Below are 24,220 nucleotides of genomic sequence, written 5' to 3' on the forward strand. Positions count from 1 at the left end.
TCTCAAAAAACATAATTCCACTTTGACATTATGGGGTATTGTGTGTAGACCAGTGACACCAAATCTCAATTTAATCCATTTTAAATTCAGGCTGTAACACAACAACATGTGGAAAATGTCAAGGCGTGTGAATACTTTCTGAAGACGCTGTAAATTTGGAACTCAGACCAGCCAATGAATGGTATTATGGGTATTTTGTCATATTATCATAAAACAAAACGTATAGTCATAAACCTAATGGTATTAAAGAAACTACCCAAATTGTTTAATGGCTGTGGTAGAAAAATATAAAACATTCTGCCTATGCCTTGAGCTTATTAATGAAGTGATCTGTTTATTTGTCATGAAATATATATTTTTGTACAATATGTAGCATCCAATGTGATATGTTTTCTCATTCATGTTGTACAATTACCAATAAACATGTTTTTTGTATTTTTAATCTTTTACTGTAATCGTCTAATTTGTACAGCTGTAAATCCACCCCTCATTACCTTTCAAGTTTTGACAATGCAATACTAAATCCGTATCAAGTCAAGAATGACATAATGCATGATGACAACTGAGAAATGTCACCATAAGCATGTTTCATGCAGACAGAGTACCACAATCCCTTTAGGCTCAGCTGATAGTGTGTGCACCACAACAGTACAGTGATCTGCCACATTTATTTCCTCTACAATTCAGAATAGAACACACTACATTATAGAAGAGAGTAGGCCTAGAATTTGTGACGGTCCCGTCCTGAAACTGGTTTAGTAAATGAATAATCACCTTCACCGTAGATGGCAGCAGATGACCGACCCTATGTGACGAAATGACCTCAAACCAATCCCAAGGGAATAATCATTTTACACTTCCCCTTGATTTGGATATATCTGACGCAGACAGACAACAACACTGTTCTGGAATACGTAATAACACAGGGGGGAATTGTTGGCCTCGGTCTTGCAATTTGCCTGACCTACTAACATCAAACGTTATATCACACAGGGGTCCAGTCGTCCAAGCTGCATCGGGGGTAATATCGGTCCGAGTTGAAGCGGGTTACACATGCTATCTTCACAGTGACATTGGTATGACACCGTTGACCTGCGACCATACAGAGTTACAGAGTCAACGGAATTGTTCTCCGGAAGAAACTGTCAAGACTTGTTTTGGTTCCATCGTGCTCTTTTACGAGTCGACAGGTAACGTTAGCTGGTTAGCAAACCATATTGTATTTGTCAAAACACATTTTGCGTCTTAAACATGTCACATAGTTAGCCAGTTTGAACGGTTTAGTTATCGTTGACCTGCTAACTAACGTTAGCTAACTATGCCTCTCTTCTGGAATGCTCACTTGTTTTTCTGTCGCTAGCCCCGTTTGCTAGCTAGCTAGCTGCCCCACTCCAATCCAAATCTGGCATTGCCAGGCCTACCAGCTCTAGGGGGTGTTCATTTTGTTTAATAAATAGCTAGTTAGCTACGCCAGTTACCTGTTGACAGGTGAACTTAAATGGCTAGCTAACTGTATTGTAAGTAAGGAGTTTAGTTTGTCAGATTTGTTTAACTTTGCTAGGTACTGTAGCTGTGGCCTGTGAAACTAGCAGCTGTCGGAGAGATGATCCATGCTAGCTAATCCTGCTTCATTGTTTTTATTTGCTAGACCTTGACTAAAGTATGTCTTGCCCATGCACATCGGCCGCGAGGATATTCTTGAATTCAGCACAGAGAGGTAAGAACAGATTGCAATCTTGAAAATTTGTAATAACTACAGTTACTTATTGGCATTACATCTTAAACGCTTCTGCTAGCTAGCTAACTTGCTAAACTGCAAATTACAGTGCCTTTGCAAAGTATTCACACCACCATAGTCAATACGTGTTAGAATCACCTTTGACAGCGATTACAGCTGTGTGTCTTTCTGGGTAAGTCTCCAAGAGCTTTGCACACCTGGATTGTGCAATATTTGTCCATTATTCTTAAAAAAATTATTTAAGCTCAGTCAAGTGGGTTGTTGATTATTGCTAGACAGCCATTTTCAAGTCTTGCCATAGATTTTCAAGACAATCTAAGTCTAAACTGTAACTAGGCCACTCAGGAACATTCAATGTTATGTTGGTAAGCAACTCCAGTGTATATTTGGCCTTGTGTTTTAGATTATTGTCCTGCTGAAAGTTGAATTTGTGTCCCAGTGTCTGTTTGCCTGTGCTTAGCTCTATTCCGTTTATTTTTTATCCTAAACAAAACTCCCAAGTCCTTGCCGATGACAAGCATACCCATAACATGATGCAGCTACCACCAGGCTTGAAAATAGGAGGAGTGGATGTGTTGTGTTGGTTTTGCCCCAAACATAATGCTTTGTATTCAGGACATAAAGTTAATTTCTTTGCTACATTTTTTTGCAGTTTTACCTTAGTGCCTTTTTGCAAACAGAATGCATTCTTTCTTTTCACTCTGTCATTTATGTTAGTATTGTGGAGTAACTACAGTGTTATTGTTACATCCTCAGTTATCTCATATCACAGCCTTAAACTCGTACAGATAATTATATGTGTGGGGTATAGAGATGGGGATGTCATTTAAAAATCTTGTTAAACGCTATTATTGCACACAGAGTGGGCCCATGCAACTTATTATGTGACTTGTTAAGCATATTTTTACTCCTGAACTTATTTAGGCTTGCCATAAGAAAGGGGTTGAATACTTATTGACTCAAGACATTTCAGCTTTTCATTTTTTATTAATGTATAAAAATGTCTAAACGTAATTCCACCCTGACATTGTGGGGTATTGAGTGTATATCAGTGACACAAAATATCAATGTAATCGATTTTAAATTCATGCTGTAACAACAATGTGGAAAAAGTTATGGTGTGAAGGCACTGTAGCTAGCTCTACTTCAGTGGATAAGCTAAAGTTATGTGATGTTGACCTCGTGAACCATGCCGTGTTCATGTGATAGTCGGAACTAGGGAACTGAATTCTCCGACTTGGCAACTGGTTAAACGCGGCATGTTGTATAACTACAACCAGTTAGCAAGTTTGAAATGTCAGACTTTCCTAGTTCCGACTAGCACGTGGACGCAGCACAAGTTTTGAGAACAGGTCACCTGTTGCATCCATTTATGATACATGTGGTGTGAGAGAATTTAGTGCAACGTCACAAATGCGGCATTCATGAGGTGGCAGCTAGCTATATTTCCATAATACCAATTGTTGATGTTGACATTGGGCGAGTTTGTTTTTGAAATGTCAAAGTTGATGGATTATAACACCGGCCTAAACATTTGGTTGCGTGGTGTTTCTGTTGTACAGGGCTGTCTGGTTCTCGTGTTCAGCTCTATGCTTTGAGCAGACCTGGTTGGGGTTTTCGTGAAGCTCCTCTACCTCGCATAGTCCGAGTGAGATCCTTCCATGAAAGTGCAGTATGTTTTGCCTCTAAAGATGGAACGACGAAGGATGGTTCCAGCGACGGTGGAAAGGTAAACTTTTTTTTTTCTTCTTTCTTTAAGAATGAATCACACACTGGTGACTAGCTTGGACCCAGATCAGTTTGTGCTGTCTTTCAAATGGCTATGGTCATTGCCAAACATGGCATAACAACGTGGAAGGACAGCATAAACAGATCTGGGAACAAGCTAAGTGATGACAGCCATAATTTAATGACTGAACTGAAATGGAATTAAACCCTAAACCCTGACAAGACACAAGAATAGACTTTCTAATAAATGAAATGTGCCGAATACAAGTGTAGATAGACTTTACCGTGAAATGCGTACTGAAGAGCCTTGTCCCAACAATGCAGAGTTTAAAAGTAAGAAAATGTGCAAAATAAAAAAGGAAATAGGAACACAATAAAATAACAATAACAAGGCAATATACAAGGAGTACCAGTACCGAGTCAATGGCCAGGGGCACGAAGTGATTGAGGTAATATGTACGGGTAAAAATGACTAACCAGTCAGGATAGATAATAAAGAGTAGCAGCAGCGTGTGTGAAGAGTGTCAGTGTAGTGTATGGGTGTGTCGGAGAGTCAGTGTGTCGGTGTGTCAGAGAGTCAGTGTGGAGTGTGCATAGTCAGTGTAATACATGCTATAACCCCAGTGGTTTCAATAAGTGATAGCTACTGTACATAGAAACAAGCTTCCTCTGTGTCTACATTATGTTTTTCTGCTGTGTTGCGTTCATGATACAATCTCTCTCTCTTTCTTTTGTGTCCATCATATGCAGAAGAGCATCAGTGAAGGAAAGAGATTGTCGGGCTCTTCTGGTGGATCAGGGAAGGGGGGTAACCAACTGCACTGTCCCAAATGTGGAGACCCGTGTACACATGTGGAGACCTTTGTATGTGAGGACCTTAAAGATACTCCATTCACATAGGCTGTGTTTTCTAAAGACTCCAGTTGCAGAAAAAGCAGCCGTATAAATGATTGACTTGTCCACACAGTCACTACTGTTTTTATTAAATCAGAAACCGATAAACATTTCAATATTCTAACTTTAGTTTGTTTCTCTTCAGCGTCAACACGTTTTGTAAAGTGTGAGAAATGCCATCACTTCTTCGTGGTGCTCTCTGAGACGGACTCTAAGAAGGGTCTGAATAAAGAAGCAGAGTCGCCCGCTGAGGCTGTCAAAATGGCCTTCGCCCAGAAACCTCCCCCGCCACCCAAAAAGGTACGAGCACAGAAACCTCCCCCGCCGCCCAGAAACCTCCCCCGCCACCCAAAAAGGTACAAGCACAGAAACGTCCCACGCCACCCAGAAGCCTCCCACGCCACCCAGAAACCACCCCCGCCACCCAGAAACCTCCCTGCCACCCAGAAACCTCCCCCGCCACCCAAAAAGGTACAAGCACAGAAACGTCCCACGCCACCCAGAAGCCTCCCACGCCACCCAGAAACCACCCCCGCCACCCAGAAACCTCCCTGCCACCCAGAAACCTCCCCCGCCGCACAGAAACCTCCCCCGCCACCCAAAAAGGTACGAGCACAGAAACCTCCCCCGCCACCCAAAAACCTCCCACGCCACCCAAAAAAGTACAAACACAGAAACCTCCCCCGCCGCACAGAAACCTCCCCCGCCGCACAGAAACCTCCCCCACCGCGCAGAAACCTCCCCCACCACCCAAAAAGGTAGGAGCACCAACGACGACAAACAACAACTGGTTCTAGTTTCTATGATGTAATGATTATCTTTAAACAGGAATTACTATGGTAATGCTGCAGGTATACCTGGTGTTATCATTAAGCAATAAGGCCCGAGGAGGTGTGGTATATGGCCAATATACCACGGCTAAGGGCTGTTCTTAGGCACGACTACGCAACGTGGAGGACATTGGCCATATACCACAAACCCCTAAGGTGTCTTGTTTAGAGGTTGACCGATTATGATTTTTCAACACCGATGCCGATTATTGGAGGGCCGAAAAAAGCCGCTACCGATTAATCGGCCGATTTTCTTGCCTTTATTTATTGTAATAATTACAATTACAAGAATACTGAATGAACACTTATTTTAACTTAATATAATACATAAATACTATCAATTTAGCCTCAAATAATGAAACATGTTCAATTTGGTTTAAATAATGCAAAAACAAAGTGTTGGAGAAAAAAAAGCTAACGTTTAAGTTCCTTGCTCAGAACATGAGAATATATGAAAGCTGGTGGTTCCTTTTAACATGAGTCTTCAATATTCCCAGGTAAGAAGTTTTAGGTTGTAGTTATAGGAATTATAGGACTATTTCTCTCTATACGATTTGTTTTTCATATACCTTTGACTATTGGATGTTCTTATAGGCACTTTAGTATTGCCAGTGTAACAGTATAGCTTCCGTCCCTCTTCTCGCTCCTACCTGGGCTCAAACCAGGAACACATTGGCAGGGGCTGCAGGGTAGCCTAGTGGTTAGAGCGAAAGGTTGCAAGTTCGAATCCCCGAGCTGACAAGGTACAAATCTGTCGTTCTGCCCCTGAACAAGGCAGTTAACCCGGTGTTCGTAGGCCGTCATTGAAAATAAGAATTTGTTCTTAATTAACTGACTTGCCTGGTTAAATAAAGGTAAAATAGAATAAAAATAAATAAAAAACATCGACAACAGCCACCCTCGAAGCAGCGTTACCCATGCAGAGCAAGGGGAACAACTACTCCAAGTCTCAGAGCGAGTGACGATTGAATCACTATTAGCGCACACCCGGCTAACTAGCTAGCCATTTCACATCGGTTACACCAGCCTAATCTTGGGAGTTGATAGGCTTGAAGTCATAAACAGCGCAATGCTTGAAGAATTGCGAAGGGCTGCTGGCAAAACGCACGAAAGTGCTGTTTCAATGAATGCTTACGAGCCTGCTGGTGCCTACCACCGCTCAGTCAGACTGCTCTATCAAATATCAAATCATAGACTTAATTATAATATAATAAACACACAGAAATACGAGCCTTAGGTCATTTATCTGGTCGAATCCGGAAACTATCATCTCAAACAAAACTTTTATTTTTTCAGTGAAATACGGAACCGTTCCGTCTAAATATTCCTGTTACATTGCACAACCTTCAATGTTATGTCATAATTACGTAAAATTCAGGCAAATTAGTTCACAACGAGCCAGGCAGCCCAAAATGTTGCATATACCCTGACTTTGCGTGCAATGAACGCAAGAGAACTGAGACAATTTCACCTGGTTAATATTGCCTGCTAACCTGGATTTCTTTTAGCTAAATATGCAGGTTTAAAAATATATACTTCTGTGTATTGATTTTAAGAAAGGCATTGATGTTTATGGTTAGGTACAGTCGTGCAACGATTGTGCTTTTTTCACAAATGCGCTTTTGTTAAATCATCCCCCGTTTGGCTAAGTTGGCTGTCTTTGTTAGGAAGAAATAGTATTCACACAGTTCGCAACGAGCCAGGCAGCCCAAACTGTTGCATATACCCTGACTCTGTTGCAGAGGTGACACATTTTCCTTAGTTAAAAGAAATTCATGTTAGCAGGCAATATTAACTAAATATGCAGGTTTAAAAATATATACTTGTGTATTGATTTTAAGAAAGACATTGATGTTTATGGATAGGTACACGTTGGAGCAACGACAGTCCTTTTTCGCGAATGCGCACCGCATCGATTATATGCAACGCAGGACAGGCTAGATAACTACACATGGTTGATGATATTACTAGTTTAACTAGTGATTATGATTGATTGATTGTTTTTTTTATAAGGTTTAATGCTAGCTAGCAACTTACCTTGGCTTCTTACTGCATTCGCGTAACAGGCAGGCTCCTCGTGGAGTGCAATGTAAAGCAGGTGGTTAGAGCGTTGGACTAGTTAAACGTAAGGTTGCAAGATTGAATCCCCAAGCTGACAAGGTCAAAATCTGTCGTTCTTCCCCTGAACAAGGCAGTTAACCCACCGTTCCTAGGCCGTCATTGAAAATAAGAATGTGTTCTTAACTGACTTGCCTAGTTAAAAAATATTATATATAAAAATAAAAAAAGAATCGGCAAATCGGTGACCAAAAATAGCGATTACCGATTGTTATGAAAACTTGAAATCGGCCCTAATTAATCGGCCATTCCGATTAATCAGTCGACCTCTAGTCTTATTGCTATTATAAACTGGTTACCAACATAATTAGAGCAGTTCAAATAAATGTTTTGTCATACCCGTGGTATACGGTCTGATATACCACAGCTGCCAGCCAATCAGCATTCAGGGCTCGAACCACCCAGTTTCTAATGCATTATGATACAGTTAATGTATTGTTAGACTTGTCATGAAGAGCAAGTATAACCACGTAATATTGTCTTATAGTCGATGAACCTGCCTTTCAGATCTATGCCTACCTGGACAAGTACGTAGTGGGTCAGTCCTATGCTAAGAAGGTGCTGGCGGTAGCTGTGTATAATCACTACAAGAGAATCTACAACAACATCCCTGCTGGGAGCAGACAGGTGGAGGTGGAGAAACAGGCCTCGCTCACTCCACGAGGTCAGTAGTACAGTCTACTGTTAGTTAGAAACAGGCCTCGTTCACACCACGAGGTCAGTACAGTTACAGTCTACTGCTAGTTAGAAACAGGCCTCGTTCACACCACGAGGTCAGTACAGTTACAGTCTACTGTTAGTTAGAAACAGGCCTCGTTCACACCGCGAGGTCAGTACAGTTACAGTCTACTGTTGGTTAGAAACAGGCCTCGTTCACACCGCGAGGTCAGTAGTTCAGTCTACTGTTAGTTAGAAACAGGCCTCGTTCACACCATGAGGTCAGTACAGTTACAGTCTACTGCTAGTTAGAAACAGGCCTCGTTCACACCACGAGGTCAGTACAGTTACAGTCTACTGCTAGTTAGAAACAGGCCTCGTTCACACCACGAGGTCAGTACAGTTACAGTCTACTGTTAGTTAGAAACAGGCCTCGTTCACACCGCGAGGTCAGTACAGTTACAGTCTACTGTTGGTTAGAAACAGGCCTCGTTCACACCGCGAGGTCAGTAGTTCAGTCTACTGTTAGTTAGAAACAGGCCTCGTTCACACCACGAGGTCAGTACAGTTACAGTCTACTGCTGGTTAGAAACAGGCCTCGTTCACACCACGAGGTCAGTACAGTTACAGTCTACTGTTAGTTAGAAACAGGCCTCGTTCACACCACGAGGTCAGTAGTACAGTCTACTGTTAGTTAGAAACAGGCCTCGTTCACACCATGAGGTCAGTAGTACAGTCTACTGTTAGTTAGAAACAGGCCTCGTTCACACCGCGAGGTCAGTCAGTTACAGTCTACTATTGGTTAGAAACAGGCCTCGTTCACACCATGAGGTCAGTAGTACAGTCTACTGCTAGTTAGAAACAGGCCTCGTTCACACCACAAGGTCAGTACAGTTACAGTCTACTGCTAGTTAGAAACAGGCCTCGTTCACACCGCGAGGTCAGTACAGTTACAGTCTACTGCTAGTTAGAAACAGGCCTCGTTCACACCACGAGGTCAGTACAGTTACAGTCTACTGCTAGTTAGAAACAGGCCTCGTTCACACCATGAGGTCAGTACAGTTACAGTCTACTGTTGGTTAGAAACATGCCTCGTTCACACCACGAGGTCAGTACAGTTACAGTCTACTGCTAGTTAGAGACAGGCCTCGTTCACACCGTGAGGTCAGTAGTACAGTCTACTGTTGGTTCGAAACAGGCCTCGTTCACACCACGAGGTCAGTACAGTTACAGTCTACTGCTAGTTAGAAACAGGCCTCGTTCACACCACGAGGTCAGTACAGTTACAGTCTACTGCTAGTTAGAAACAGGCCTCGTTCACACCACGAGGTCAGTACAGTTAGTCTACTGCTAGTTAGAAACAGGCCTCGTTCACACCACGAGGTCAGTACAGTTACAGTCTACTGTTAGTTAGAAACAGGCCTCGTTCACACCACGAGGTCAGTACAGTTACAGTCTACTGCTAGTTAGAAACAGGCCTCGTTCACACCACGAGGTCAGTACAGTTACAGTCTACTGCTAGTTAGAAACAGGCCTCGTTCACACCACGAGGTCAGTAGTTCAGTCTACTGTTGGTTAGAAACAGGCCTCGTTCACACCACGAGGTCAGTACAGTTACAGTCTACTGTTGGTTAGAAACAGGCCTCGTTCACACCATGAGGTCAGTACAGTTACAGTCTACTGTTGGTTAGAAACAGGCCTCGTTCACACCACGAGGTCAGTACAGTTACAGTCTACTGTTAGTTAGAAACAGGCCTCGTTCACACCACAAGGTCAGTACAGTTACAGTCTACTGCTAGTTAGAAACAGGCCTCGTTCACACCACGAGGTCAGTACAGTTACAGTCTACTGCTAGTTAGAAACAGGCCTCGTTCACACCACGAGGTCAGTACAGTTACAGTCTACTGCTAGTTAGAAACAGGCCTCGTTCACACCACGAGGTCAGTACAGTTACAGTCTACTGCTAGTTAGAAACAGGCCTCGTTCACACCACGAGGTCAGTACAGTTACAGTCTACTGCTAGTTAGAAACAGGCCTCGTTCACACCATGAGGTCAGTACAGTTACAGTCTACTGTTAGTTAGAAACAGGCCTCGTTCACACCACGAGGTCAGTACAGTTACAGTCTACTGTTAGTTAGAAACAGGCCTCGTTCACACCACGAGGTCAGTACAGTTACAGTCTACTGTTAGTTAGAAACAGGCCACGTTCACACCATGAGGTCAGTACAGTTACAGTCTACTGTTAGTTAGAAACAGGCCTCGTTCACACCACGAGGTCAGTAGTTCAGTCTACTGTTAGTTAGAAACAGGCCTCGTTCACACCGCGAGGTCAGTACAGTTACAGTCTACTGCTAGTTAGAAACAGGCCTCGTTCACACCACGAGGTCAGTAGTACAGTCTACTGTTAGTTAGAAACAGGCCTCGTTCACACCATGAGGTCAGTACAGTTACAGTCTACTGCTAGTTAGAATCAGGCCTCGTTCACACCACGAGGTCAGTACAGTTACAGTCTACTGTTAGTTAGAAACAGGCCTCGTTCACACCACGAGGTCAGTACAGTTACAGTCTACTGCTAGTTAGAATCAGGCCTCGTTCACACCAAGAGGTCAGTACAGTTACAGTCTACTGCTTGTTAGAAACAGGCCTCGTTCACACCACGAGGTCAGTACAGTTACAGTCTACTGCTAGTTAGAAACAGGCCTCGTTCACACCACGAGGTCAGTACAGTTACAGTGTACTGCTAGTTAGAAACAGGCCTCGTTCACACCACGAGGTCAGTACAGTTACAGTGTACTGCTAGTTAGAAACAGGCCTCGTTCACACCAAGAGGTCAGTACAGTTACAGTCTACTGCTAGTTAGAAACAGGCCTCGTTCACACCACGAGGTCAGTAGTTCAGTCTACTGTTGGTTAGAAACAGGCCACGTTCACACCACGAGGTCAGTACAGTTAGTCTACTGTTGGTTAGAAACAGGCCTCGTTCACACCATGAGGTCAGTAGTACAGTCTACTGTTAGTTAGAAACAGGCCTCGTTCACACCGCGAGGTCAGTACAGTTACAGTCTACTGCTAGTTAGAAACAGGCCTCGTTCACACCACGAGGTCAGTAGTACAGTCTACTGTTAGTTAGAAACAGGCCTCGTTCACACCATGAGGTCAGTACAGTTACAGTCTACTGTTAGTTAGAAACAGGCCTCGTTCACACCACGAGGTCAGTACAGTTACAGTCTACTGTTAGTTAGAAACATGCCTCGTTCACACCACGAGGTCAGGAGTACAGTCTACTGTTAGTTAGAAACAGGCCTCGTTCACACCGTGAGGTCAGTACAGTTACAGTCTACTGCTAGTTAGAATCAGGCCTCGTTCACACCACGAGGTCAGTACAGTTACAGTCTACTGCTAGTTAGAAACAGGCCTCGCTCACACCACGAGGTCAGTAGTTGTCTACTGTTGGTTAGAAACAGACCTCGTTCACACCACGAGGTCAGTACAGTTACAGTCTACTGCTAGTTAGAAACATGCCTCGTTCACACCACGAGGTCAGTACAGTTACAGTCTACTGTTGGTTAGAAACAGGCCTCGTTCACACCACGAGGTCAGTACAGTTACAGTCTACTGCTAGTTAGAAACAGGCCTCGTTCACACCATGAGGTCAGTAGTACAGTCTACTGTTAGTTAGAAACAGGCCTCGTTCACACCACGAGGTCAGTAGTTCAGTCTACTGTTGGTTAGAAACAGGCCTCGTTCACACCACGAGGTCAGTAGTTCAGTCTACTATTGGTTAGAAACAGGCCTCGTTCACACCATGAGGTCAGTAGTACAGTCTACTGTTGGTTAGAAACAGGCCTCGTTCACACCATGAGGTCAGTACAGTTACAGTCTACTGTTAGTTAGAAACAGGCCTCGTTCACACCACGAGGTCAGTACAGTTACAGTCTACTGCTAGTTAGAAACAGGCCTCGTTCACACCGCGAGGTCAGTACAGTTACAGTCTACTGTTAGTTAGAAACAGGCCTCGTTCACACCACGAGGTCAGTACAGTTACAGTCTACTGTTAGTTAGAAACAGGCCTCGTTCACACCACGAGGTCAGTACAGTTACAGTCTACTGCTAGTTAGAAACAGGCCTCGTTCACACCATGAGGTCAGTACAGTTACAGTCTACTGCTAGTTAGAAACAGGCCTCGTTCACACCGCGAGGTCAGTACAGTTACAGTCTACTGTTAATTAGAAACAGGCCTCGTTCACACCGCGAGGTCAGTAGTACAGTCTACTGTTAGTTAGAAACAGGCCTCGTTCACACCATGAGGTCAGTAGTACAGTCTACTGTTAGTTAGAAACAGGCCTCGTTCACACCACGAGGTCAGTACAGTTACAGTCTACTGCTAGTTAGAAACAGGCCTCGTTCACACCACGAGGTCAGTACAGTTACAGTCTACTGCTAGTTAGAAACAGGCCTCGTTCACACCACGAGGTCAGTACAGTTACAGTCTACTGTTGGTTCGAAACAGGCCTCGTTCACACCACGAGGTCAGTACAGTTACAGTCTACTGCTAGTTAGAAACAGGCCTCGTTCACACCAAGAGGTCAGTACAGTTACAGTCTACTGCTAGTTTGAAACAGGCCTCGTTCACACCACGAGGTCAGTAGTTCAGTCTACTGTTGGTTAGAAACAGGCCACGTTCACACCACGAGGTCAGTACAGTTACAGTCTACTGCTAGTTTGAAACAGGCCTCGTTCACACCACGAGGTCAGTAGTTCAGTCTACTGTTAGTTAGAAACAGGCCTCGTTCACACCACAAGGTCAGTACAGTTACAGTCTACTGCTAGTTAGAAACAGGCCTCGTTCACACCATGAGGTCAGTAGTACAGTCTACTGTTAGTTAGAAACAGGTCTCGTTCACACCGCTAGGTCAGTACAGTTACAGTCTACTGCTAGTTAGAAACAGGCCTCGTTCACACCACGAGGTCAGTAGTACAGTCTACTGTTAGTTAGAAACAGGCCTCGTTCACACCATGAGGTCAGTACAGTTACAGTCTACTGTTAGTTAGAAACAGGCCTCGTTCACACCATGAGGTCAGTACAGTTACAGTCTACTGCTAGTTAGAAACAGGCCTCGTTCACACCACGAGGTCAGTACAGTTACAGTCTACTGTTAGTTAGAAACAGGCCTCGTTCACACCACGAGGTCAGTACAGTTACAGTCTACTGCTAGTTAGAATCAGGCCTCGTTCACACCACGAGGTCAGTACAGTTACAGTCTACTGTTAGTTAGAAACAGGCCTCGTTCACACCACGAGGTCAGTACAGTTACAGTCTACTGCTTGTTAGAAACAGGCCTCGTTCACACCGCGAGGTCAGTAGTTCAGTCTACTGTTAGTTAGAAACAGGCCTCGTTCACACCGCGAGGTCAGTAGTACAGTCTACTGTTAGTTAGAAACAGGCCTCGTTCACACCATGAGGTCAGTACAGTTACAGTCTACTGTTAGTTCGAAACAGGCCTCGTTCACACCACGAGGTCAGTAGTACAGTCTACTGTTAGTTAGAAACAGGCCTCGTTCACACCATGAGGTCAGTACAGTTACAGTCTACTGTTAGTTAGAAACAGGCCTCGTTCACACCATGAGGTCAGTAGTACAGTCTACTGTTAGTTAGAAACAGGCCTCGTTCACACCACGAGGTCAGTACAGTTACAGTCTACTGCTAGTTAGAATCAGGCCTCGTTCACACCACGAGGTCAGTACAGTTACAGTCTACTGTTAGTTAGAAACAGGCCTCGTTCACACCGTGAGGTCAGTACAGTTGCAGTCTACTGTTGGTTAGAAACAGGCCTCGTTCACACCACGAGGTCAGTACAGTTACAGTCTACTGCTAGTTAGAAACAGGCCTCGTTCACACCTTGAGGTCAGTACAGTTACAGTCTACTGCTAGTTAGAAACAGGCCTCGTTCACACCACGAGGTCAGTACAGTTGCAGTCTACTGCTAGTTAGAAACAGGCCACGTTCACACCACGAAGTCAGTACAGTTACAGTCTACTGCTAGTTAGAAACAGGCCTCGTTCACACCACGAGGTCAGTACAGTTACAGTCTACTGCTAGTTAGAAACAGGCCTCGTTCACACCAAGAGGTCAGTACAGTTACAGTCTACTGCTAGTTAGAAACAGGCCTCGTTCACACCACGAGGTCAGTAGTTCAGTCTACTGTTGGTTAGAAACAGGCCACGTTCACACTACGAGGTCAGTACAGTTAGTCTACTGTTGGTTAGAAACAGGCCTCGTTCACACCATGAGGTCAGTACAGTTACAGTCTACTGTTAGTTAGAAACAGGCCTCGTTCACACCACAAGGTCAGTACAGTTACAGTCTACTGCTAGTTAGAAACAGGCCTCGTTCACACCATGAGGTCAGTAGTACAGTCTACTGTTAGTTAGAAACAGGCCTCGTTCACACCGCGAGGTCAGTGCAGTTACAGTCTACTGCTAGTTAGAAACAGGCCTCGTTCACACCACGAGGTCAGTAGTTCAGTCTACTGTTGGTTAGAAACAGGCCTCGTTCACACCACGAGGTCAGTACAGTTACAGTCTACTGCTAGTTAGAAACATGCCTCGTTCACACCACGAGGTCAGTACAGTTACAGTCTACTGTTGGTTAGAAACAGGCCTCGTTCACACCACGAGGTCAGTACAGTTACAGTCTACTGTTAGTTAGAAACAGGCCTCGTTCACACCACGAGGTCAGTACAGTTACAGTCTACTGCTAGTTAGAAACAGGCCTCGTTCACACCAAAAGGTCAGTACAGTTACAGTCTACTGCTAGTTAGAAACAGGCCTCGTTCACACCACGAGGTCAGTACAGTTACAGTCTACTGCTAGTTAGAAACAGGCCTCGTTCACACCATGAGGTCAGTAGTACAGTCTACTGTTAGTTAGAAACAGGCCTCGTTCACACCACGAGGTCAGTAGTTCAGTCTACTGTTGGTTAGAAACAGGCCTTGTTCACACCGCAAGGTCAGTAGTTCAGTCTACTGTTAGTTAGAAACAGGCCTCGTTCACACCATGAGGTCAGTACAGTTACAGTCTACTATTGGTTAGAAACAGGCCTCGTTCACACCATGAGGTCAGTAGTACAGTCTACTGTTGGTTAGAAACAGGCCTCGTTCACACCATGAGGTCAGTACAGTTACAGTCTACTGTTAGTTAGAAACAGGCCTCGTTCACACCACGAGGTCAGTACAGTTACAGTCTACTGCTAGTTAGAAACAGGCCTCGTTCACACCATGAGGTCAGTACAGTTACAGTCTACTGCTAGTTAGAAACAGGCCTCGTTCACACCGCGAGGTCAGTACAGTTACAGTCTACTGCTAGTTAGAAACAGGCCTTGTTCACACCACGAGGTCAGTACAGTTACAGTCTACTGTTAGTTAGAAACAGGCCTCGTTCACACCACGAGGTCAGTACAGTTACAGTCTACTGCTGGTTAGAAACAGGCCTCGTTCACACCACGAGGTCAGTACAGTTACAGTCTACTGTTAGTTAGAAACAGGCCTCGTTCACACCACGAGGTCAGTACAGTTACAGTCTACTGTTAGTTAGAAACAGGCCTCGTTCACACCACGAGGTCAGTACAGTTACAGTCTACTGTTAGTTAGAAACAGGCCTCGTTCACACCATGAGGTCAGTAGTACAGTCTACTGTTAGTTAGAAACAGGCCTCGTTCACACCACGAGGTCAGTACAGTTAGTCTACTGCTAGTTAGAATCAGGCCTCGTTCACACCACGAGGTCAGTACAGTTACAGTCTACTGTTAGTTAGAAACAGGCCTCGTTCACACCACGAGGTCAGTACAGTTACAGTCTACTGCTAGTTAGAATCAGGCCTCGTTCACACCACGAGGTCAGTACAGTTACAGTCTACTGTTAGTTAGAAACAGGCCTCGTTCACACCACGAGGTCAGTACAGTTACAGTCTACTGCTTGTTAGAAACAGGCCTCGTTCACACCGCGAGGTCAGTAGTTCAGTCTACTGTTAGTTAGAAACAGGCCTCGTTCACACCGCGAGGTCAGTAGTACAGTCTACTGTTAGTTAGAAACAGGCCTCGTTCACACCATGAGGTCAGTACAGTTACAGTCTACTGTTAGTTCGAAACAGGCCTCGTTCACACCACGAGGTCAGTAGTACAGTCTACTGTTAGTTAGAAACAGGCCTCGTTCACACCATGAGGTCAGTACAGTTACAGTCTACTGTTAGTTAGAAACAGGCCTCGTTCACACCATGAGGTCAGTAGTACAGTCTACTGTTAGTTAGAAACAGGCCTCGTTCACACCACGAGGTCAGTACAGTTACAGTCTACTGCTAGTTAGAATCAGGCCTCGTTCACACCACGAGGTCAGTACAGTTACAGTCTACTGTTAGTTAGAAACAGGCCTCGTTCACACCGTGAGGTCAGTACAGTTGCAGTCTACTGTTGGTTAGAAACAGGCCTCGTTCACACCACGAGGTCAGTACAGTTACAGTCTACTGCTAGTTAGAAACAGGCCTCGTTCACACCACGAGGTCAGTAGTACAGTCTACTGTTAGTTAGAAACAGGCCTCGTTCACACCACGAGGTCAGTACAGTTACAGTCTACTGTTAGTTAGAAACAGGCCTTGTTCACACCACGAGGTCAGTAGTACAGTCTACTGCTAGTTAGAAACAGGCCTCGTTCACACCACGAGGTCAGTACAGTTACAGTCTACTGTTGGTTAGAAACAGGCCTCGTTCACACCATGAGGTCAGTAGTACAGTCTACTGCTAGTTAGAAACAGGCCTCGTTCACACCACGAGGTCAGTACAGTTACAGTCTACTATTGGTTAGAAACAGGCCTCGTTCACACCACGAGGTCAGTACAGTTACAGTCTACTGTTGGTTAGAAACAGGCCTCGTTCACACCACGAGGTCAGTACAGTTACAGTCTACTGTTAGTTAGAAACAGGCCTCGTTCACACCGCGAGGTCAGTAGTTAGTCTACTATTGGTTAGAAACAGGCCTCGTTCACATCATGAGGTCAGTAGTACAGTCTACTGTTAGTTAGATACAGGCCTCGTTCACACCATGAGGTCAGTACAGTTACAGTCTACTGCTAGTTAGAAACAGGCCTCGTTCACACCGCGAGGTCAGTACAGTTACAGTCTACTGTTGGTTAGAAACAGGCCTCGTTCACACCATGAGGTCAGTAGTACAGTCTACTGTTAGTTAGAAACAGGCCTCGTTCACACCGTGAGGTCAGTACAGTTACAGTCTACTGCTAGTTAGAAACAGGCCTCGTTCACACCACGAGGTCAGTACAGTTACAGTGTACTGCTAGTTAGAAACAGGCCTCGTTCACACCATGAGGTCAGTACAGTTACAGTGTACTGCTAGTTAGAAACAGGCCTCGTTCACACCGCGAGGTCAGTACAGTTACAGTCTACTGTTGGTTAGAAACAGGCCTCGTTCACACCATGAGGTCAGTACAGTTACAGTCTACTGTTGGTTAGAAACAGGCCTCGTTCACACCACGAGGTCAGTACAGTTACAGTCTACTGTTAGTTAGAAACAGGCCTCGTTCACACCACGAGGTCAGTACAGTTACAGTCTACTGCTGGTTAGAAACAGGCCTCGTTCACACCACGAGGTCAGTACAGTTACACTCTACTGTTAGTTAGAAACAGGCCTCGTTCACACCACGAGGTCAGTACAGTTACAGTCTACTGTTAGTTAGAAACAGGCCTCGTTCACACCACGAGGTCAGTACAGTTACAGTCTACTGTTAGTTAGAAACAGGCCTCGTTCACACCATGAGGTCAGTAGTACAGTCTACTGTTAGTTAGAAACAGGCCTCGTTCACACCACGAGGTCAGTACAGTTACAGTCTACTGCTAGTTAGAATCAGGCCTCGTTCACACCACGAGGTCAGTACAGTTACAGTCTACTGTTAGTTAGAAACAGGCCTCGTTCACACCGTGAGGTCAGTACAGTTACAGTCTACTGTTGGTTAGAAACAGGCCTCGTTCACACCACGAGGTCAGTACAGTTACAGTCTACTGCTAGTTAGAAACAGGCCTCGTTCACACCTTGAGGTCAGTACAGTTACAGTCTACTGTTGGTTAGAAACAGGCCTCGTTCACACCGTGAGGTCAGTAGTACAGTCTACTGCTAGTTAGAAACAGGCCTCGTTCACACCACGAGGTCAGTACAGTTACAGTCTACTGCTAGTTAGAAACAGGCCTTGTTCACACCACGAGGTCAGTAGTACAGTCTACTGCTAGTTAGAAACAGGCCTCGTTCACACCACGAGGTCAGTACAGTTACAGTCTACTGTTGGTTAGAAACAGGCCTCGTTCACACCATGAGGTCAGTAGTACAGTCTACTGCTAGTTAGAAACAGGCCTCGTTCACACCACGAGGTCAGTACAGTTACAGTCTACTATTGGTTAGAAACAGGCCTCGTTCACACCACGAGGTCAGTACAGTTACAGTCTACTGTTGGTTAGAAACAGGCCTCGTTCACACCACGAGGTCAGTACAGTTACAGTCTACTGTTAGTTAGAAACAGGCCTCGTTCACACCGCGAGGTCAGTAAAGTTACAGTCTACTGTTAGTTAGAAACAGGCCTCGTTCACACCACGAGGTCAGTACAGTTACAGTCTACTGTTAGTTAGAAACAGGCCTTGTTCACACCGCGAGGTCAGTAGTTAGTCTACTATTGGTTAGAAACAGGCCTCGTTCACATCATGAGGTCAGTAGTACAGTCTACTGTTAGTTAGATACAGGCCTCGTTCACACCATGAGGTCAGTACAGTTACAGTCTACTGCTAGTTAGAAACATGCCTCGTTCACACCACGAGGTCAGTACAGTTACAGTCTACTGCTAGTTAGAAACAGGCCTCGTTCACACCGCGAGGTCAGTACAGTTACAGTCTACTGTTGGTTAGAAACAGGCCTCGTTCACACCATGAGGTCAGTAGTACAGTCTACTGTTAGTTAGAAACAGGCCTCGTTCACACCACGAGGTCAGTACAGTTACAGTCTACTGTTAGTTAGAAACAGGCCACGTTCACACCACGAGGTCAGTACAGTTACAGTCTACTGCTAGTTAGAAACAGGCCTCGTTCACACCAAGAGGTCAGTACAGTTACAGTCTACTGTTAGTTAGAAACAGGCCTTGTTCACACCACGAGGTCAGTACAGTTACAGTCTACTGTTAGTTAGAAACAGGCCTCGTTCACACCATGAGGTCAGTACAGTTACAGTCTACTGTTAGTTAGAAACAGGCCTTGTTCACACCACGAGGTCAGTAGTACAGTCTACTGCTAGTTAGAAACAGGCCTCGTTCACACCACGAGGTCAGTACAGTTACAGTCTACTGTTAGTTAGAAACAGGCCTTGTTCACACCACGAGGTCAGTACAGTTACAGTCTACTGTTAGTTAGAAACAGGCCTCGTTCACACCACGAGGTCAGTACAGTTACAGTCTACTGTTGGTTAGAAACAGGCCTCGTTCACACCATGAGGTCAGTACAGTTACAGTTTACTGTTAGTTAGAAACAGGCCTCGTTCACACCATGAGGTCAGTACAGTTACAGTTTACTGTTAGTTAGAAACAGGCCTCGTTCACACCACGAGGTCAGGAGTACAGTCTACTGTTAGTTAGAAACAGGCCTCGTTCACACCATGAGGTCAGTACAGTTACAGTCTACTGTTAGTTAGAAACAGGCCTCGTTCACACCGCGAGGTCAGTAGTTCAGTCTACTGTTGGTTAGAAACAGGCCTCGTTCACACCATGAGGTCAGTAGTACAGTCTACTGCTAGTTAGAAACAGGCCTCGTTCACACCGCGAGGTCAGTACAGTTACAGTCTACTGTTGGTTAGAAACAGGCCTCGTTCACACCATGAGGTCAGTACAGTTACAGTAATTTGGTTGAACACGTTGTAAAATAGTAAATCACCCATCCCCCCCTCCAGAGTTTCCAGAAAACGTAGACCGGTCAAATTTTTAAGTTTGCTTACTTCAGAATAGTAGAATTTCATTCGGCAACAGTGTTATACTTTCATTATTATGAACAAAGAACCAACCACTGTTTTCTAGAATGTGCTGAAACTCCTGTTCAGATGTCACAGTCACCTCCCAAGGTGCTCTCGTCTGTATAATTTGGCATTTGTTCAATGATTTACTTTTACACCATGCTCAACATCTTAAATGTACGATGATAATGGATTTAACAAGTTGATAACGACAGGAATCAACAGTGGAATCTGATACTCTCTTACAGGCCTGTAGTGATAATAATAATGATGATGTCATCCTCTCTGTAGAGCTAGAGACGAGAAGACGGGAGGATGAGTACAGATTCACAAGTAAGTGATTTGATTGGTCCTCCTTACATAGCTTTCTCCGTGTCATTGGCTATTTTAAACATGTCACTTTTAGATTTTTTTAAGAATTGCTCAAATGCCGAAGTCTACAGACAAACTTATAGTATCTTGTTGTCAATGACTTGTCGTTTTGCGGGTGTGTTAGATGAATTATTTTATGAATGATTTGTCATGTATGATTTTAAGGTAATAAATAGTGGTGGTGGTAAAAATCGATAGTTACATTTCGGGATATTATTTTAATGATATACTATATCTTATCGTTTTTTTTTGTATTTCGCAATATTATTTTTGCGCTAGTTGGCTGTACCTGCACCAAAACGTCATAGCTTGTTCTCCATCTTCTGAAATAGGGAGTCAATTAGATTTCAGCACGTTTATTTCCATGACTGATCAAAACTCGCCTTCTCATGACTCTGTCTTGTCCCTCTGCAGCAGACATAATATGATTACCAATATGTTTGGAACATCGAATCACAATAAAATCACAGTGTCGAATCGCAATACATATAGAATCGTGAGAATGGTGTGGTGATGATATGGTATGGTGAGGTCCCTCAGTATGGTGGTAATATGGTATGGTGAGGTCTCTCAGTGTGGTGATAATATGGTATGGTGATGTCCCTCAGTGTGGTGATAATATGCTATGGTGATGTCCCTCTGTGGTGATAATATGGTGAGGTCCCTCAGTGTGGTGATAATATGGTATGGTGATGTCCCTCAGTGTGGTGATAATATGGTGATGTCCCTCAGTGTGGTGATAATATGGTGAGGTCCCTCAGTATGGTGATAATATGGTATGGTGAGGTCCCTCAGTGTGGTGATAATATGGTATGGTGAGGTCTCTCAGTGTGGTGATAATTTGGTATGGTGAGGTCCCTCAGTATGGTGATAATATGGTATGGGGAGGTCCCTCAGTATGGTGATAATATGGTGAGGTCCCTCAGTATGGTGATAATATGGTGAGGTCTCTCAGTATGGTGATAATATGGTGAGGTCCCTCAGTGTGGTGATAATATGGTATGGTGAGGTCTCTCAGTATGGTGATAATATGGTATGGTGAGGTCCCTCAGTATGGTGATAATATGGTATGGGGAGGTCCCTCAGTATGGTGATAATATGGGGAGGTCTCTCAGTATGGTGATAATATGGTGAGGTCCCTCAGTATGGTGATAATATGGTATGGTGAGGTCTCTCAGTATGGTGATAATATGGTATGGTGAGGTCCCTCAGTATGGTGATAATATGGTGAGGTCTCTCAGTATGGTGATAATATGGTGAGGTCCCTCAGTGTGGTGATATGGTATGGTGAGGTCCCTCAGTATGGTGATAATATGGTATGGGGAGGTCCCTCAGTATGGTGATAATATGGTATGGGGAGGTCCCTCAGTATGGTGATAATATGGTGAGGTCCCTCAGTATGGTGATAATATGGTATGGTGAGGTCCCTCAGTATGGTGATAATATGGTGAGGTCTCTCAGTATGGTGATAATATGGTGAGGTCCCTCAGTGTGGTGATAATATGGTATGGTGAGGTCCCTCAGTGTGGTGATAATATGGTATGGTGAGGTCTCTCAGTATGGTGATAATATGGTATGGTGATGTCCCTCAGTGTGGTGATAATATGGTATGGGGAGGTCCCTCATTGTGGTGATAATATGGTATGGTGAGGTCCCTCAGTATGGTGATAATATGCTATGGTGAGGTCTCTCAGTATGGTGATAATATGGTGAGGTCCCTCAGTGTGGTGATAATATGCTATGGCGATGTCCCTCACTATGGTGATAATATAGTGTTGTGAGGTCCCTCACTATGGTGATAATATGGTATGGTGAGGTCCCTCACTATGGTGATAGTATAGTGTTGTGAGGTCCCTCAGTGTGGTGATAGTATAGTGTTGTGAGGTCCTTCACTATGGTGGTAATATGGTATGGTGAGGTCCCTCACTATGGTGATAGTATAGTGTTGTGAGGTCCCTCACTATGGTGGTAATATGGTATGGTGAGGTCCCTCCGTGTGGTGATAATATAGTGTTGTGAGGTCCCTCAGTGTGGTGATAATATAGTGTTGTGAGGTCCCTCACTATGGTGGTAATATGGTATGGTGAGGTCCCTCACTATGGTGATAATATAGTGTTGTGAGGTCCCTCACTATGGTGGTAATATGGTATGGTGAGGTCCCTCACTATGGTGATAGTATAGTGTTGTGAGGTCCCTCACTATGGTGATAGTATAGTGTTGTGAGGTCCCTGGCTATTCCCAGCCCTAGTAATAAATAATCTGTGTGCACGTTGTGAACTCGGTGTAGCTAGTCGCCGTGCTGGACAGATAAGGTGTCCCAATGACCCAGACAATACATTTGTAGTCTTGCTATCTATACCAGCCTTCGGCCCTGCTCTCCTCATTCACACCAGGGTTCAAATATTATTCAAAATCTTTCAAATACTTTGAGCGTTTGCTTTAGCCTACCTGGAGTGCCAGATGGGAGGGGTTTGCAGTTTTACGACTATTCTATTGGTTCCATTGCACCAGGCAAGCTCAATCAAGCACATATAAAGTATTTGAAATGATTTTGAATACTATTTGAACCCAGGTTTGCTTTTCTTCATTTCGGTAACTCCACACTGGCTCCCAGTTCAGTTGAGCAGTGCAGGGTGCATGTATTTTTAGATTGAACTTGGACCTATTGCTGTGATGCAGCAGGCAGCACCACAGATACTGCTACTTCACATTACAACTAGAGAGCCTAGATTATGCAATATCATGCCTGGAGAAAAGAACAAGACACAAACTTGTTATAAATGTATATCACAATTCATTAATACATTACAAACTTTTAATACAACTCAAGTTGCCAGATCTCAGAGAGTAGGCCAACATTGCATAGCCTGTTTGGAAAAGTTACATTTTAGCGCCTGGTCATTGCCATGAGAGATGGGGAAACATTGACCCAAAATGGATTCCCCTAGCCTGGGTGCCAGTCTTTTTCTGTCCTCTCGCCAACTCCTTATGGAATCAGTCATGCCGAAGAAGCTTGACAAGGATGGCAGTGGAGTTGACATTTGGCAAGAGAACAAACAGAACTGGGACCAGGTTAGAATTCACCACTGTCCTGCTGCTAAATCTGAACCCAATTATACAATACGACTGTTTCTTTACATTTGTCATTATAGAACTCCTTCAAATAGCAGGGATCAGTCCCCATGGCAACGCTCTAGGAGCCTCCATGCAGCAACAGGCCACTCAGCAGGCTCCTCAGGAGAGGAGAGGCGGGGACGTGTTAGACTCCACACACACCGACATCAAACTGGAGAAGAGCAACATCGTGCTGCTAGGCCCCACCGGATCAGGTTAGTAGACTACTAGTGATGTCATCAAACCAGTTCTGGCATCACTCGTGACGTCATCAAACCAGTTCTGGCATCAGTGTGAGAAGAACTAAATCCGTTGTGGCTCGTACCTTCAATATCCTGGGACAAAAAGCCAAGGCACTTCTAATTCATTTTTGATACCATTTATTTTAGTTACCGACAGGGTACATTATTATATTACGAATCTCTTATGTATATACTATACTCTATACCATCTACTGCATCTTGCCTATGCCGTTCGGCCATCGCTCATCCATACATTTATATGTACATATTCTTATTCATTCCTTTACACTTGTGTGTATAAGGTAGTTGTTGTGAAATTGATAGATTAATTGTTAGATATTACTTCATGGTCGGAACTAGAAGCACAAGCATTTCGCTACACTCGCATTAACATCTGCTAACCATGTGTATGTGACCAATAAAATTTGATTTGATTTGGGTAGTGTTCAGCATTTTGAGGGCCTTAAGCGAGATTTGGTAGGG

The 24,220-nt window shown here is 44.3% G+C and overlaps 1 protein-coding gene across 2 annotated transcripts in view; it reads left to right on the forward strand.

The window, feature by feature from the left end:
* The first annotated feature begins 826 nt into the window (after nt 1-826).
* The window catches only part of LOC106584747 (ATP-dependent clpX-like chaperone, mitochondrial), a 49,426-nt gene continuing 26,032 nt past the window's right edge, over nt 827-24,220 (forward strand). The window contains exons 1-8 of one of the 2 annotated variants that reach the window (XM_014170287.3): nt 827-1,203; nt 1,649-1,717; nt 3,301-3,467; nt 4,217-4,334; nt 4,506-4,660; nt 7,816-7,972; nt 20,301-20,342; nt 23,534-23,710. In XM_014170287.3, coding sequence (XP_014025762.1) covers nt 1,663-1,717; nt 3,301-3,467; nt 4,217-4,334; nt 4,506-4,660; nt 7,816-7,972; nt 20,301-20,342; nt 23,534-23,710 — 871 coding nt within the window. In that variant the 5' untranslated portion in view covers nt 827-1,203; nt 1,649-1,662. The remainder of the gene's footprint in view (nt 1,204-1,648; nt 1,718-3,300; nt 3,468-4,216; nt 4,335-4,505; nt 4,661-7,815; nt 7,973-20,300; nt 20,343-23,533; nt 23,711-24,220) is intronic. The other variant, XM_014170288.3, reaches the window with a different exon arrangement.

This window comes from Salmo salar, chromosome 23, assembly GCF_965601325.2.
Source record: "Salmo salar chromosome 23, fSalSal1, whole genome shotgun sequence".
In the NCBI taxonomy this organism is placed as follows: Eukaryota; Metazoa; Chordata; class Actinopteri; order Salmoniformes; family Salmonidae; genus Salmo; species Salmo salar.